Below are 13,920 nucleotides of genomic sequence, written 5' to 3'. Positions count from 1 at the left end.
CGGCTCCCGGGTCCTGCCTCCCTGCAGGAGGCCTGCGCCGCTCCTTGCGGTTCGGCTTCCTCTGGGAGACCAGGCCCGCACCGGGAGCCTCCCTCTGCTCTGGGGTTGGGAGGAAACCTTAGTGCCATTTTCTCAGTTGACCTCTTTTCTCCTTGTCCTAATGGGCTGCCACCTCCCAGCTGCACGGAAGCATCTCTGTCCCAGGACATGTACATCTGACCTCCTCATCGTAGAGCCAAGGGTGGAGGTTTGCTCCCAGAACCTACTTTCAGCTCACTTGGGACCTAACCAGAACCCATCTTCCTCCAACCAAAGTAGCAGGGAATACTATGATCTCAGATAGATACCACTTTGCTTTCTCCCCAACTTTGATTGTAGTAGGCAAGGGCTAGAGGATACAGGATGCAGTACCCTGGCCTGCTTTCACTTGCTTGTGCTTAACCTTCAGTTATGCCAGACACCTTATTAATGTCACATGGCACTTAGCATGAAATTCACAGCACTGGCCAGGTTTACCACTGTGGGCCATACTGCAGGAAGGAAGGGATGTACTGAAGCGTGTGTCAAGACAACATTGCAGGAAGGCTTCTGGCTGCTCTTGAGGGAGTGAAAAACAACAGCTGGCTTCCATTAGAAGAAAGCTCTCCCACCCAATACAGTTTGAAAGCACAGACAGCAGCTGCTGTCCCTACAACTACAGTTCAGGAAAGAAAGCCACGTTTAATGCATTTGGGGAGATCTGAGATCTTCCCTTAACAAGAATTTCAGGTACTCAGAACAAATTTGGCCTGCTACAGAACTGGCATGACTTTAACAGCATCCTTCCTAGCACAGGGGTTGGGAAGGAAAGAGGGTGAGCTGGCAAGGTTCATTAGGTTTAGTTACCTTTCAGTTAGTACCCAAAGATGGGAACGTTCCATTACAGCTCCACTGAATGGTTCTCAAGTCTTCTCTGGTTTTTTGAGTGCCGGGTCCCAGCCATAATTTGACCTCTACTTTCTAGGCTTGGGCTCAAGCAAGTAACATTTGTTAAAGAAATCTTTATTAACACATTTGTCACAGGTACAATCAGAGCAAGCCAACATCATACAATAGTTTATATTAAATGTATAATTTTACTCCACATAACTGTTCACCTGATTTATTACCTGCAAAGCTATTGCTGAATATTGTCTACAATTTTACAAAGATGTTTTCCTCTAAGTATGTAGAATGCCCTCCATATGGTACTGTGTAAGCTCTCTCCCAACACCTACTGCCAAGTTTTATTCAGTAATACATATGCAAAACTCTTGGTAACATTTTATTTTTACATCTAGTGGACAGAAATAATGACCCAGAGGTATTCTGAAGGAGGGTCACATTTGAAGTATTAGCTTAGAGAGAGGTAACGTAGTCATCCTATTTGTGACAAAAAGCATAAAGGCTTTCCAGTCCATTCACAAAAAAGCAGCTCTGGCATGATAGCTAATAGACCGGGCCAGGTGGTCATACATTTGGCACAGCTTTTTCACAATGCCTCTTGGGTGCCATTTTCCACAACTGAAGAAATTTCAAGTCTATGGTGCAGGCTACCTTAAAAATTCTCCCCCTTCAGTTTGGGCCAGGATCAGAACTCATTTTCCCTAGCCAAGACAAATCTAGATATTTATCTATACTGCCTGCAACTGCAGTACATAATTGCCATCAAGAAAAATAAACTATAAATACACTAGGGTTGGAGGGTAATATTCACAATGAGAAGTTAATTGCAAACATAAGCTAGTCATTCCTGTCTTAGATGCAGAGAAAATGGTCTTCCCTTGCCCATCCTCTAGCCAACACATGGGAGTAGGTGGAGTGCCCAATGCCTGCAAGAATCACATTCAAGGAGTTTTCTTAAGGCACCTTTTTAATATGGCTATTAACACTGCTAATATTAAGGCCAACATGATGTTCCAGCCCAGCTAAGCATGAGATGGTTCCAAATCTCATTCAGTGTGGGCAGGACAAGACAGGCTGCTTATAAGAATCTCAGGTATAAAGAATTCAACCTTCTCCCACCTAAGAGAATTAAAAGGGGCAGCAACTTTACCTGTCCCTATCCCTCTTAAAAGCCTTCTTAACATTTGAAAGTGACTAGTCTTCAGTCCAACATTTGCCACGAGCAATGGATACTAGTGCATGACCCATCAATACAACAGTTAATGTTGGACCAAATGGCTTCTCTTCTTAAAAGAAGTCCTTGAGCTGAAGCAGTTACTAAGAGACAGCAAGTTTGTCCGCATACTAAGGGCTCGAGGAATGCACTGGTTTCCCAGAAGCATTTTATGCAGCATTGGCTCACTTAGGAAGTAAAATTGGCACTTATGTCTCCTCTGGTTAGCGAACCAGGGCTGAACAGCAGAATGTGGAGAAAGGGAAAAGTATAATGTTATGCAAGAAGCTTCAAAGGGCAGCTAATAGCTCTCTTCTCTGAAGGTCAGAAAGCCTGCCAGAAGCAAGAGGTCATATACTGAGAGATTTTTTTTTTAAAAGACCCATCAGGGGCATCCCTCAACTCTGGTATTTAATCTACTCACATGCTCTTAACCATCGAGTTGGTTGCTGATGCTCAGGGACCAACCAGGCTTGGTGGACAAGATCTTTCTGCAGACCAGGTTCGACTGGAGAGTCAGACCTTCTCCCTCAGATTCCAGAGTGGACTGGAAGCATTTGGAACTGGAGGCTAATACCATAAAGAAGGCTTTTCCAGTAGCTCCTGACCACAAAGAATGGCTCTTTTGTTTATATGGATCTTTCTCTTAAGGACTAATTCCTTGGAGGGATTAACACTGTGAATTATTTCTATGCCAAAGGAGCATATTAGGAAATTCAGTATTCTATTTCCATTTAACTTTTAAACAGACAGTGAGGAATAGAAGAGCAAGTTACTGCTAATACTACTAAAAACAAAGACAGTACATTTATTATATCATTTTAGAGAGCCCCAAGATCAGTTTTCATGAAAGCTCAACTCCAATTTAGACACCAAATTAAGTGGCCAGAAATTCAGGAATTGAGCAGCTAAGCACATCATACTGAGTTTTCTTGGCTTCTTAAAAGTCAAAACTGCAGAGTTCTGTGCATTTTTGGAAAAAAAAAAAAAATCAGACCAAGCTGGGCATACTGAGCCCTTGAAATCTGGAACCAGCAGGCTATTCAGCTATGAAGTGAAGAATCCAATCCTATTTATGTGGCACTTTTTTATCTTGGAAAATATAAACATACTTGATAAATGCACTTCACTAGTGAAATGCTGCCACCCTTGGGGCAACATGTAGCAGCTGGCTGCATAATATTAAGAACACTATGCATTGGTTTAGGACAGAGTACAAAGAATGCCATACCCAACTCAAAACTGCAGGACAGGTTTAGATAAGCTAAACCAGAACAGGAATTTAGCCAGGACACTGAAGCTAAATGCAATTTTGAAAAAGGAACCAGAAACCCCCTCAAGGTTCTACAGACAATTAGGGAAGTTGGAAGTTATATTACCCAGTGTTTAAACACAGGGGAAATACTGCTGGCATATTTAGCAGGGAAGGCTCGGCAATGACTGACATCACAGCAAGTGTTATGACAGATATCAACTTATGCAAGTCACCAGGATTGTCAAGATTATGCATTATCTTCTGTTTTATGTAGAAAGATTAATACATTAAAGAAAAAACTTCAAAATCGAGTCTTTTAAAGGGGAATATCAACATTTGAGCCCAAAGCCTCCATGCTGAGGGGGATAGGGAAGAGAAGATATCTATATCTATGGCAAAGGCATATTTGCCCTAACCTGCAACAGTAAAACATGGATGGAGTGTTCTGTTAGCACTAAAAGGTTACAAGGGTTTTAGATCTGTAAACATTTCCCAGAGAGGCAGACACGGGAGAACCAAAGAATTGACTGTAAAAATTTACAGTTATGCACTCATTAAAACAATTTAAACTGTTAAGAAAATCTCATGGTTTTATTGTGTAATGTAGCATTGAAACATCTGAACAAATGAATATCTGGGCTGTATAGGCTGCTGTTCTTTCCTTTCATTTCTTTGGGTTACTAAAGCAACTTGTCAGTACATAAACAAGCAACCTTTTGCATTATGGATTCTTTCCGAGGCATGCTGGTACAACACAAATTTCTCTTGTCAAATGCAGCTAAGTCTAACTTCCAAACATCATGCACAAGGAACTCATCTAGTGACAATGTAAACTCAGCAGAAGGGCAGATCACAGGTCTTGCTCACTCACTCGCTGCGGTGTTGCAGGTTTGTGTATGATATTTGGAATGTTCCGTGAGTGTGAATAATATCAGGAAGAGGAGAAGAGAAAGAAAGCACTGGTGCCTGGGGGATGCCAGCTCAGCCAAAGTTGTGCAACGCTAGCCTGAACATGTCATTGGTGCAAACCCAGGCATCATTGATGTTCTTTAATAGAAACATCTGGTGGAATCCCATGATTGGATCTTCATCAGCCTGTGGAGAGAGGGGAAAAAAGGATTTTAATCAACTCGTAACTGTGCCAAATACATTAAAAAAAGAGCATGGAAATAAGACCGAGTAGCTGACGACAACAGTGACATCATGCTTTAATAAGATATACCTTCCACCTCAACAGATGTTCGGTTTTAACAAAACCAGAGGTTAAGATCTTAGATTTTCAGCAGAGATTTATAATCCAGTGATGCAAGATATGTGTAGTGAAATTAAACAGTCACTGGTGCCTGACAGGGCTTCTGACAGTCAGAGGTTTACTGAAGATTTGGTATTATTATAGCAGCATTCTTACCACTATAGATGATGTTGTTCCTGTCTTTGCAGAAACAAGCCTTTTGAAGTCCTATTCATTCTTGTTCCCAAGAAGGAAGGTCCAGGAACAATCAGATGTTAAGCATGAAGCAGTTTCATGAGAATCAAAATAGCTGAAATCAGCTAAAAATCTTTTTAGTCGCTGTCAGGCAGGCTGATCTGAAATGAAGCTTCTCTAGGAATCAGGAGCACTAGCAGAGCTTATTCATGTTAACTAGACGATGACTGGGGTACCAGTTTCTGAAATTATGTGGAACCTAGCTGGTCATGTGGTACCAACACCTGATTTCCAGGTAGAAGTCTCATAAAATATACAAAATACCGCCTTAATTTTACTTTTCCATTTCAGTAATTATTGAAGTTGCCAAATGATAGTTTAGCATGTTAACAAAAAGCATCCAAGGAAACCTCTACAGGATATACACCACACTAAATGTCTGAAAATTCTTCATTTCAGGTATAAAATGCTAAATTATACAAATCATCAAAACTGAGTTTGGGAAGACTCAGCCTACACAGTAGTTTTCCCACCATTATCTCAAGGTCCCTGGTTAAACCCTGTCAATTCAGTACATCTGTGTTCAGCAGGAGCGCTCCTATACAGGGCCATGCCGTTCAGCTCATAGAGCTCCCAAAGGGTCCAGAAATTTGGCAGCAGAGAAACAGCAAACAACACTGCTACCACCTCCCACCACCAGATTTCCAGATCTGTGGGGAGACCTTTGGGCCAGATAAGACAGCCTGCAGGCCAGATCTGGACCATGGACCAGAGGATGAGCACCACTGAGTTTAAGGATTGCAAAATGGCACCTTATCTGGAGACAAGTGATGAACCAAGCAAGAAAAACCATGCAGTTAAGAGCTATACATTTGTTGGTTAGAGATCAACAGATCCAAAACATGCAAGTGTTCTTCAACAGGCAGCTTGCTTTAGACTTTCTAAGCTTTTCAATACACTTTAAATACTACAAAATGTTTCTGGTTTGCCGGCTGCCACATGGCATGTTTGCTACACATGTCCAGGAAGCAGGTGGGAGGGTTTGCTTTCCTCAGAAGCATTGGGTGTTGGCTGCAACCAAGGCTGGGGATTTAGACTAGGGTGTGCCAATGCTTTTGCTGGGACTAAAACCCAGAGGTTCCTGGCTAGAAGGTCTTGCCCCTTGCTCAGGGTCAGATCAATTGTCACATCTGGAGTCAGGAAGGAATTCTACACTATGGTCAGATTAATATGGATTATAGGGGTTTTTAGCCTTCTACTGCAGTGGTGGGGCCTGGCCCCCTTCCTTGGATCTCTCAAGCATATTAAACAACCCTGACAGCAGCAGGACACTGGCCGCCAGTGATCCCCTGCTTTATCTGTGGCAGGTTTGGGCACTATGGCTGCTTGCAGACATTACAAAAAACAACCAAACAGCGATTACTGGAAACAGCAGGGCATTATTTTGACCTGGCTCCACAGTGCATGTATAGATCGGGCACTTTAGTAGGGCTTTTTGGTGCTTTTAGCTAAAGCTGATTCAAGCAGCTGTTAGATAAAGTGCCAAAAAAACCCTACTGAAGTGCTCAATCTATAGAAACATCAGGCGAGCCGAGTCCAACTAAGGCGCTGCCTCTTCTGGACATGCACAGGGCTCGATGTGGGAACGTGCCAAGTTTAAAGCACCATTTTGTTTTTTTAATGTTTGCAAGCAGCCTATGTCTTGTGGTAGTGTGGCAGAGTGGATTGTGTAGTACTAGTAATAGGTTAGACAAGGATTTGTATAAAATGGTTTGGATAGGGATGATTCTGCCTCAGACAGGGAGGATGGATGAGATAACCTCCAGAGATCCCTTCCAGCCCTATTTTTCTGATTCCATGAAAAAAAAGGAAACACTACTGCTCTGCTCTTCATGTGGAGAACACACTTTCTTCTCAACCAACAGTAGGGCCTGGTGACAGCAATTCTATTGGCCTGAGACCCAAGATTAAATCAAACATTCTATTTTATTCTCTCCAATCAATAAGTAAGTCAATCTGAAAGAAACCTTATTGGAAACAACCAAGCAGTAGCTTTTCAGGTTTTGAATAGAGATTCCATGGTATCAGCATAATGTAAACATGCAACAGCTGTACTGGCATAGATGTTTCATAGATTTCATAGACACTAGGGCTGGAAGGGACCTCGGAAGATCATCAAGTCCAGGCCCCTGCCCCAGGAGGAGGAAGTCAGCTGGGGTCATAGGATCCCAGCAAGAAAATCATCCAGGTTTCTCTTGAAGGCGTTCAAAGTAGGTGCTTGAACCACCTCTGGCGGCAAGCTATTTCAGACCTTGGGGGCTCGGACAGTAAATGTTACACCTCAATCATTATCCTGACAATGTAACACCAGTTAGTTTCAAAGGACAACGCTAGAAATGTCAATACAAAAACAGCATTCCCAGATACAGAGATTTTTCCATCCCTCTGTCACACAGAAGAGGCTAATGCCCTGAAACATGGCAGTTTAATCAATCCAAGCTTTTCTAAACTATAAAATATAAATTTTCTTGTCAGTCATAATTATATAATCTCTTCATTGATCCTACTAAACTTTGGCCAGTACCTTACATTTTGTGGCATCGGATTATTTCTATTAGTTTAGAAAGGAGTAATTTTTAAATATCTTAAAAGTTTTTTGCCCACTGATATTATCTGACATTTTCCATAGGTCATTAATAAAATCTATGAATGAAGCTAACCACTTGAATAAGGGGTATAAGTGACTAGAAGATAATAATCCATTCACTTCTACTTCTATTAACTTAATTTGGACTGGATTGCCATTTCCTGATAGATCTGACCATAGCTATTAACAGCTACATATTCTCTCTCTTGCCTTCCTGCTCTTGTTTAGGTTTCTTGTGCCTCTCAATAGTAGCATAAGTCACCTTATGTTAGGGGCTGGAAGGGACCTTACAGATCATCATGCTAAATCTATGAATTTTAACTTCATTTTTTGCCATCAAGGTACAATTACATTTTTTAAAGATTTTAAACTTAAAAAAAAAAATTAAACCCCCTGCCTTCCCAAAGGAGAATACTGTCATGCTAATTTGTGAATATTTCTTCCTACTTCTTAAATATTGAACCTAATTACTCTTACTTACCTAGTTAATTTTACTTAATGGCCACTTGTTATTTCGGACTAAGAAAAACATCTTCTGTTATGCTTTAGAGCTAACAGTTTTGAGAAATTTAAAGATGTAGAGAAATTGTTCCCTTACACTTCTTTATATAGACTGCCCATATATTTAGTCAGTAGAAGTCTCCCACTAATTTTTTTAATCTATTGTCACCACATTATACTCTCTCACGCAAAGACCAAAAGTGCCTAAACCTGATCATCAGGGGTTCAGGTTTTCCGTTTCCCACAGAAAAAATGGAGAAAACGACGAATTTTCCCCTTTGCCAAAGGAAACTGTGGATTTCTCATTTTGCCAGAGAAACCTGTGGATTCGCTCTCTTTGCAGGCTGGCAGAGTTCCAGCCTGCAGGGGGCTGGGGGGGAGTGGGAGGAGGGCAGCCAGGTAAGGGGCTCCATATGCATGTACATGCACATAGCTGCCAGGCAGCCTGGAAGGCAACTCCCCACAGGTAAGCGTGGTGGGGGGGGACGACGACAGAAGGAAGAAGTTGGGCAAGGCTGGGACTGCTGCCCAGCTGAGCACCACGTAAGACTTGGGGCCTGGGTTTACAATGTGCAGCCACAAGGCCATGGAAGGGAGCAGGACAGGGCTTCAGGTGGCTCGTCCAGGGGGCGAGGTTGGCTCCCCACCACTGTGCATGCTCCTGAGGAGCAGGGGGGACCCATGCCCTCCACATCTGTGAGAGAGCTGGGGGCGGGCTGCCCACTGTGGGCTTGGGGTCCCACCCTGCTGCCCTCCCCCAGGATCTCCACAGTCCAGTAGGTGCAACCTGGTGCTGCACAGCACAACAGGGAAAGATGGCTGCCCCTGTGCATCCCCTGTGCACACAGCACCAGCAGGGCTGGCGGCGTAGAGGTTGTAGCCCTTACTGCTGCCACTTGCGTAGGAGACGTGTCACCAAGGCAGCGTGGAGCACGTAGCAGTAAGCAGCTTTTCTGCATGGCCCCATTGTGCCCTGCAGTGCCAGGTCACACCCACTGGGCTGCAGAGATCCCAGGGGAAGGCAGCAGGGTAGAAACCCGAACCCAGAGGGCAGCCCACACGTGCACAGATCTGGGGGACACAGGTCCCCCCCTGCTCCCCGAGAGTATGTGCAGCAGCGGGGAGCCAGCCCCACCCCCCCTACACAAGCCTGCAGCAGGCAAGGGGGGGGGAGGGGGGGGGCAGTCTGTGGACCTGGGTCCCTGGTCCCGTAGCTCTGGGCTTAACTTGTGACACATCTGCCAAAAAGACCCCAATTGATCTATGACATCTCCTCCAATATACCATTACTCCCACCACCTCTGCAGTCTAACCTGTCCTATCCAAACAGCTGGTAACCAGGTATCATACTTTTCTAGCCATATGTCAACCAACCATGTCAAGCTCCTGTTCCTTTGTACACATTTCAATTTAATCATTACACTTTTTACACTTCTTACATTTGTCCATATACATTCAGTTTTGGGCTTTGGTCATGCCTGTAGGTATAGCTTAGCCCTGACATCCTGTCCCTTTTCTAGAATGTACCTCCAATTAACATGTTTTCTATTTCAGCAATGATTTCTGTCCGATTTTATGCAGGATACAAATACAGGTTTCCCTCACTTTATGCTGTACTTGCGTTCCTGGAAAACAGCGCATAACTCATATTCGCATAAAGGAAACCCACTTTACAATGTAACAAATAGGGATACATTCCAAGACCTCGACTGTACTGACCCCCAGACCCATTTCTACCACTTCTACAAGACAATTTTGGTACTCACCAACAGGAGGCAGTGCACACAAGCACAGGGTGGTGGTGAATGTTACCATAATGGGGATGGCAACTACAGAAACACATGTCATAGACAACAAGTGAGGAGCACAGATCCACACAGGAGACTATATTTTGGTGCACGTCACTCCCACAATGCGCTGCACAAAGCAGCTGACTGCAGGCTTCCACCACACAGATCACAGAAGAGTGAATTTACCTCGCATATAACAAATTTTTGGTATAAAAAGGGTCATCACATAAGAGCAAATTCGCATATACCGAACCCGCATAAAGCAAGGGAAACCTGTATACCTAAACAAGAGACAGAGTTTTGTTCCAGCTCAAGGTGTCCCCTGGCTCCTGGGGATGTTCCCAGCTCAAGTCAGTTTAAAATCATCTCCTGCCCCAAAAATATAGTCCATTTCTGTACCAACAGTCAGGTCCCAAATGGGTTAAGATAGAGCCCATGCTCTCCCTGTATGTTCTTCTTTTCCTCCCAGTTTCCCCACTATCTAGTTCAAACCCCTCCTTCTTTATGCCAGATGATCCATGAATCAAGAATTATGTCTAGGTGGACTGCATACAGAAGGGCAGGAATATCAGAGTGCATTATATTTAAAGACTGTGATTCATGTTTACCTTCCAGGACCTTCTACAGCAAGTGAAGACAAAGCGTGACTTTTTTCTCCTCTTATCTAACTAGAGACGTTTAATTCAATTTCCTTTTCACTATCACCCTCTGCCTATGGTCAGGTTGCAGATTCATAACTACCTTCCTACTTCAAAGGAAGAGGCAATTGGGTAGATGAAGGCTCAAGACAAAGAGTTAAAGTCCCAGGTTCTTTCAGATTTCAATCATCTCATTTGGTGTGAGTTTTAAACAAAGTACTCACCATGCATCACACAAACATTCAAGTTTCCTAAGCAACTTGCATTTTCCCTTTTGAAACCAGAACTGTTAAGATCATGGGACACTGCATACAGAATTAGTTATTCAAAATGTGTCCTGCAGCAATCGCTTCCAAATCCACACTCCATCCATGGGCATTTGGAGAACCACAGAGCTGTTATATTGTTTCAAGAATGCACAAGTCCCAGCCATGCAACTTGCACGCTACAAGTTCAATCAATGTCTAAGAGCGAGCAGAGAGCACTCCTTACTCAGCACGGACAGTGAAGACCACCAGGAACGGAGGGAGGACAGAGGTTAAACGTTGTGGAGAGCTAGCCTGAAGACTTCGTTGGTGCACACCCACGCACCTTGAAAATTTTTCAACAAAAAAGTTTGATGGAAGCCTAGAACTTGGTCATCATCTGCCTGAGCAGGATAGAGGAAGAAAAACATTACTAAAAAAATGCTCTAAAAACATAGAATGCCATTATTATTGCTGGATTTGGCCGAGGGAGGTCTCTGAATGCAGGTCAAAATAATGGGCCTCAAAAATGTCTCCTCTTCCTGGCTGAACAAACAAATGCTCAACAGCAGCACAGGCTCTTGGAAAAGCAGCAAGAAATGGTAGAAACAAAATAAAGGTAAACAGATATACCAAGTTTATCATCTTTTCCATACACCAGGGATGTCAAATGCATCTGGCCCTGCAGGCCTGATGAAGGTAACCAGCCAGTCCAGGAGCTGGACCAGGTCGGGGGCGGGATGGGGTAACATGCAGTGTGGATTCTGGACTGGCTGGGGTGGGGGCTGCATGTGACTGTGCATCCCAGGCACTGCTCACGAGGCCAGTCCAGCAGTATGTTGGTCAACTAGGATACAGGGGCAGCAACGGAGGTTAGATGATTGGACTCTGTGGGTCAGATCTTAATTTTTTTTTAATTGTTGATTTTTATGCACCCTGGCCACATAACAGGAGCAGAAAAAGTCCAGCCTGCAGGCCAGACTGGCCCTGCAGCAGACTCCATTTCCCAGCAACCCATGCCTGTATCAGGTGGCCAGTTTCCATGGAGACCCCAGCAGCAGCAGTGCCATGACAGTTCAGGGACAGGGTTTCCATGGAGACTGGCCCCCGCAGTGCTGGCAGGGTGTACAGCTGGACAGGGAGCTGCTCCAGGACTGGAGCTGCGATCTTGCAGCTGTGACAGTGTGGTCCGGAGCAAAGCAGGGCTGCAATCCACTGCCCATACATCCTAGATCTGGGAGGGGGAAAGGAATGCCCAGCACTGCCACTACTGAGGTCTCTGTGGAAACCAGCCACCGCAACTCAAGCACAGGCTTCCTCGATGATAGAGTCTAATCATCGGCCAGATACAACATTTTGCCCAGCCCTGATACAAAAGGTCCCCAAAGGGTAACTGCCTACATAAAATACCACAGCTTTTAAAAGCTCAGCTTTGGAAATGTATGCACTTATCCCAAGTGGTACTTTTTAAGTATTTGCCATTGCAATTTTGTGGACAGAGTGAAGTAAAAACCAGCAAGTTGTTTTTAAGTCTGCTATTTGACCTGCTGTATGAAAGTCAGTTTATGCCTCATTTTCTACCTCCCAAGAATATTTTCCTTCCTCTGTATCATGCCCATGACCTATAAATTAATGCTGCCCAAAAGCTTAACTTTATTCAGGAGTTAAAAATTAGCTTTGCCCACGTATTCAGGACTTCATTCACGTGCTATTCTGGATACTGCTGTTTTAACACACTACTAAACTCCATAATAAAATGCTTACACTGACTCCTGTTAGCATTCTACTTCAGTACCCAACACAAAGACAGACAGGCTTTTTGGTACAAATCTAACACCTACTTTAAGTGTTTAACTTGCTACACAGTAATGGGGGGGGAGCAGGGGAGGAATCAGATTCAACACTACATTATGTGGTTAGTCAGCAAATGCTCCATGTACTCAAGTGTACATTGTTAAACAGCCCCACACGCCATCCTGTGGTCTCTTTAGTACTTGGGTAAAACTTGGCAAGCTAAGACATTCAGAGAGATATGAAGTACACAAAGCATCAAAAACACCATATATGATAAATTCACAAACTATACAGAATATCACCCTCATGCTCTTACCACAGAAGCCAAAAACAAAATCTGTAGTACCTGCTTCCTTAAGGAAATCATAGGCAGGGATCCATGATATATATATATACACCATGACTATAGTATTTTTTATGGAATGCATACTTTGCTATAGGATATAATCCAGTTAAAACAGATTTCTATCTTGCCCAGGAAGACACATCCAGTGCTGTGTGCAGGGTTAACCAAAGCAGCATCATGTGCTGAATTTGACAGTCTGAGATAATGTCTTAGACTCAAACAGCTTTTCTGTCACCTTGACCATGGCCCCATGTGCTCCAAGATTCTAAGAATGACAAATTGAGTGTTCCCTCCACCCCACATGTTCAAAGAAATCTAACATTTTTTCCACAGAGCAGTTACTTGATACAGCCAGGTATCTGTACTGTGTTTCTCCTGCATCTCTGCAGCCACCTCGTTTCCTTCAGATTTTTTCACTAAGTTAACTGTATCATAGTTCTTGCTACCAGCACTGTTACTTGGAACCAGACACCAGGAGTCCAACTGGAAGCCAGACTAGGGGTCCAGCTGGAATGCTAGAAGAACTGTACAGCTACTGAGACCTGGAGAGCCAAATAAAACTGACTTCAGTAGCTCCTACATGGTCATTCACACCCAAGTCCCTGCCCCATGCTGAAGGCAGTTACATACCAGACTACTTAATCCACTGATTTGCAACCGGAGTGCCACAGCACAGTTGGATGTGCAAACACCTGATTCACAAGCTAAACCCCGAGATTTTGACCCAGTGTCAAAAACATTCTGACCTGCTGTGGTCCGAGTTATTTGTAACAGAACTGCTCTATTATTTTTCCATAGTCATAAAGCAAGTGAAAGTTAAGAGATGGCATTTTCCAAGGTTGTCTCGAGTCTAGACAAGTTAGAACAACTAACTTAACTGTGGGAGCTAAGACCTAAGCTAGGAGTGTCAAATTCATCTGGCCCCATGGGTCAGATAAGTGGTGTGGGATCAGTGCATGGGCCAGATGAATGGTGCAGAGCCAGAGCCATAGACCAAATCAGGTCCATGAATCCCCCTCCACCCACCCATGTCAAATTCAGTACGTGTGATGCCAGCTTCAACTGGTCCACAACACTGCAGGAAGAGACCCAGCATCCCAGGTGCTTAGCTTCCACCACAGGAACAAGATGCCAGCTGGGG

The 13,920-nt window shown here is 43.9% G+C and overlaps 1 protein-coding gene across 1 annotated transcript in view; it reads right to left on the bottom strand.

Annotated features, from left to right (window-relative positions):
• Nucleotides 1-1,020: 1,020 nt before the first annotated feature.
• NUTF2 (nuclear transport factor 2) overlaps nt 1,021-13,920 on the bottom strand; it is a 63,171-nt gene continuing 50,271 nt past the window's right edge. Inside the window, exon 6 of the mRNA XM_014525231.2 lies at nt 1,021-4,487. Coding sequence (XP_014380717.1) covers nt 4,374-4,487 — 114 coding nt within the window. The 3' untranslated portion in view covers nt 1,021-4,373. The remainder of the gene's footprint in view (nt 4,488-13,920) is intronic.

This window comes from Alligator sinensis, unplaced genomic scaffold (genome assembly GCF_000455745.1).
Source record: "Alligator sinensis unplaced genomic scaffold, ASM45574v1 scaffold1317_1, whole genome shotgun sequence".
NCBI classification, from domain to species: Eukaryota; Metazoa; Chordata; order Crocodylia; family Alligatoridae; genus Alligator; species Alligator sinensis.
This window is presented reverse-complemented; position numbering and strand designations above follow the sequence as displayed.